Source organism: Gopherus evgoodei, chromosome 9 (genome assembly GCF_007399415.2).
Source record: "Gopherus evgoodei ecotype Sinaloan lineage chromosome 9, rGopEvg1_v1.p, whole genome shotgun sequence".
NCBI classification, from domain to species: domain Eukaryota; kingdom Metazoa; phylum Chordata; order Testudines; family Testudinidae; genus Gopherus; species Gopherus evgoodei.
This window is the reverse complement of record NC_044330.1, coordinates 43,261,074-43,264,802: the sequence shown is the minus strand read 5'-3', so window position 1 is coordinate 43,264,802 and position 3,729 is coordinate 43,261,074. Positions and strand designations below refer to the sequence as shown.

The 3,729-nt window shown below is 44.6% G+C and overlaps 1 protein-coding gene across 1 annotated transcript; it reads left to right on the top strand.

Annotated features, from left to right (window-relative positions):
* Positions 1-2,139: 2,139 nt before the first annotated feature.
* Positions 2,140-3,447, top strand: LOC115657662 (uncharacterized protein F54H12.2-like). Its single transcript, XM_030575744.1, has 2 exons — positions 2,140-2,914; positions 3,011-3,447. Exons 1-2 carry the CDS (start codon positions 2,140-2,142, stop codon positions 3,445-3,447), a joined length of 1,212 nt encoding a protein of 403 aa, XP_030431604.1.
* Positions 3,448-3,729: the final 282 nt, after the last annotated feature.

Below are 3,729 nucleotides of genomic sequence, written 5' to 3'. Positions count from 1 at the left end.
CCAAACACAACAATGGCTTTAAGTACATCTTAACAGTGATAGACATTTTATCCAAATATGCCTGGGCCTTATGCCTAAAAGACAAGACAAGTGGTGAGGTATCCAAGGCCTTTAAAGCTATTTTCAGCGAAGGTCGCGTGCCTCAAAAATTACAAACCGATCGGGGGAAAGAATTTTTAAACAAACCTTTAAGTGGACTGTTAAAGCAGCATGGGGTTCACCATTTTCTTACTAATAATGAAGTCAAAGCAGGGGTTGTGGAGCGATTTAACAGAACTTTAAAAACTAGGATGTGGAGATATTTTACAGCCCATAACACCTTTCGCTACATTGACGTCTTACCTGACTTTATAAAGAGTTATAACCAGAGCTTTCACAGGACTATACGTACCAGACCCATAGATGTTAACCCTTCAAATTCTCTGAAGGTGTGGAAAACGGTTTACGGAGACAGTTTTAAAATAAAACAGGTTGTTCCCCCTTTTAGAAAAGGCGATCACGTGAGACTATCTAAAACCAAAGGCGCTTTTGAAAAAGGTTATGAACAGACGTTTACCGATGAGATATTCATAGTGGATGAAGCCTTAACCAGGGGCCGAAGACCTGTATACCGATTAAAAGATTATGAAGGTGAGGCAGTTACTGGATCTTTTTACCCTGAAGAATTACAAAAAGTAAACCCCAAACGAGACAGGATTTACAGGATTGAAAAAATTCTAGCGGAGAAAGGAAAAGGGAGAAAAAAACACTTACTGGTAAAATGGTTGGGTTGGCCTGATAAGTTTAACAGCTGGGTGGAAGCTTCTCAACTCTGTGACATTTAGAGACAAACCAAAGAGAGAAAAAAAAAAAAAAACAATTCCTCCTGCAAAGACAGATAGAAGAAAAAATAATAATGAGCGACGGAGGGTTTTACATCACTTTGCCCAGCAATGCCAGCTCTGCAGTTTTTCCCCAAAACACCATCTCGAACTTTACAATACGGCTAATTAAGCCCTTGGATCTCCCAGGTGCCTGGGAGGTGGGGTTAGTGGAAATACAATACCCGCACAGCTGGAATACTATCAATGAAGACACCCCTTTTGAAATTACCTTTGAAGATACGAAGTGGAATTTCATCCTACGACGAGGTTATTACTCGACCATACCTGAATTACTGGAGCATATGAACAGCACCATGGCTCGTCACCAAGGACCGCCTGAGATGGTCATGAACTACGACCCTGTAGGTAGAAAAGTGAGACTTAAATCTACCAATTTTAACTATGGGTTTTCTACTGGCGGGGAACTAGCTAACATTTTGGGTTTGGGCCCAAAACGCAATGTCCAAAAATTTTCCTTCTCGGCAGACATTACAGGGGGTTTTAACTCCTTGTATCTGTACACGGATATTGTAGAACACCAGTTTGTGGGGGACTTTTCTGTTCCCCTGTTACGCTGCGTCCCTGTCCAAGGAAGGAACAATGAGTTTGTTACCATCACCTATGATAAACCTCATTACGTTCCTGTTAGTAAACACCACATCGACACCATTACCATTGAAATAAAGACAGATCAGAACAGACATGTCTCATTTCGCTTCGGCAAGGTGATCATCAAGCTGCATTTGCGACTGCGGAGAGAGCGAGGTTTCTAAAAAGCAAAAAAAAACACTATTATGGCGATCATAAAAAATTATGGCGACCCCACCATCTACAGGAACTATTACAAAGCCCAGGCTGGATACGCCCTTCCTGGATATCATGGGGCCCCCGTGATGTACGGGGCTGGTGTGGGTGGAATATTTCGTAGCCTCTTTCGAAAAGCTGTACCGCTTTTGAGGAGGGGGCTAGAGATTATTAAGCCCCACGTAAAAACCGCCGCTCAAAACATAGCTAAAGATGTGGTAGGTCATGTCTCCCGTGCTGTTCTGGAGAAGGTGGGGAATACAGCTTCACAGGAAGGATCAGGGCTGATGTACATTAAAAGGAGGAAGAAAAGAAAGAGAAATACGTCATACCCGAGACGCACAGGTCCCCCAAAACCTTTTAAAAGAAGGGCTTTGACACGCAGAGCCGGCCATAAACGAAAGTCCAAGAAGCAGCCTGGGCAAAAGAGGAGACGCGCTCTGCCTGGTAAAAGAGACATATTTTAATCAATATGGCTTTTGTTCACTGCGGGTCTGAAGAGTGCACCAAATCCGAACTAGACTTGTTTCAAATAGCCCCTACGCAGACCAGCATCGAGAAAAGCATTTACATCGAGGTGCCACCTCTATCGGCCGTTACGGAGTCTGCCCCCATTGACTTTTTTATAGCAGGGAATGGCATAGATTATATGGATTTAAACAACACGCTGCTTTACCTGTGTTGCAAGATTGTAAAAGGAGACGGAACTGAACTTGCTGCGGACGCCGAAGTGGGCCTGGTGAATTACCCCGTGGCCTCTATTTTCAGTCAGTTGGATGTTACGCTGGGAGACCGCCTTGTAAGCCAAAGCAACAACTGTTACCCTTACAGGGCCTTTATAGAATCAGTGCTCAATTACAGCGATGACACCCTCGCCACGCAATTTTCTGCCGGCCTGTTTTACAAAGACACTGCTGGACAACATGAAAAAACAGAGTTGGATGGAGAGAATCTAGGGTTTGTGAAGCGTGCAAAGCTGACGGCCCAGAGCAGAACGGTAGAGCTGCTGGGCCATCTACACAGTGACCTGTTTTTTCAAGAAAAACTTTTGTTAAACGGAGTGGATGTGAAAATTAAACTGACACGCAGTAAAGACGCCTTCTGTTTAATGGGCAGTGCGGCTGAAGGCTTTAAACTGCGCATTGTATCAGCGTCCCTTTTTGTGAAGAAAGTACGGGTGGCCCCGGGTGTCCGTTTGGGGCATGCAGAGGCCCTGCTTGCCGCTAATGCTAAATACCCCGTGGACCGTGTGGGAATGAAAGTGTTTAGCATCCCTGCAGGCAGCAGGGTCAGTAACCAGGAAAACCTGTTCTTGGGACAGTTACCCAAAATGCTTGTCCTAGGATTTGTGGATAACGATGCCTTTAGCGGCAGTTACACTAAAAATCCCTTTCATTTTAAACATTACGATATTAATTTTGTGGCCCTGTATGTGGATGGTGAACAGGTACCGACCAAGCCTCTGCAACCGGACTTCGAGGCAGGACGCTGCGTGAGAGAATACATGAATCTGGTACAGACAGCTGGTAAACACATGAAAGATCGTTCTCTGTTAATCGACCGTGAGGAGTTTGCACAGGGTTACACCTTGTTTGCCTTTGACCTGTCTCCCGACCAGGAATGCGCAGATCACTATTCCCTGATTAAAACTGGGAACCTGAGAGCAGAAATACGGTTTGGAAGGGCTTTAACGGTTACCGTCAATATGATTGTGTATGGAGTTTTTGACAACGTCATAGAAATAAATCAAAGAAGAAATGTTCTGTTTGACTACATGTGAACATGGACACCGTGCAGCTCTCACGTGTCTTATCAACGGATCCTTACACAAAAAAGAATTTTTTAGATGTGTTCCCTTGTGATTGGCTCCCTGGAAGCAAGCTGTCTCAGAGGCCCGTAGGTTTGGTGGTGAACACGCATCCACACAACCAACCGGGTGAACACTGGCTCGCCCTGTATCTGGCGGAGCATAACCATGGAGAGTTTTTTGACTCATATGGGCAACCCCCGAACAGTGTGTTGTTTCCTAAAAGCATTATGAAATTTTTAAACAAAAATGCCA

What these genes read in the sequence shown, in the direction of transcription:
- LOC115657662 (XM_030575744.1), top strand. Translation starts at nt 2,140, where the DNA reads ATGGCTTTTGTTCACTGCGGGTCTGAAGAGTGCACCAAATCCGAACTA. An exon ending in TGCTAAATACCCCGTGGACC is followed by an intron (nt 2,915 to 3,010) that starts GTGTGGGAATGA and finishes TGCTTGTCCTAG; the next exon opens with GATTTGTGGATAACGATGCC.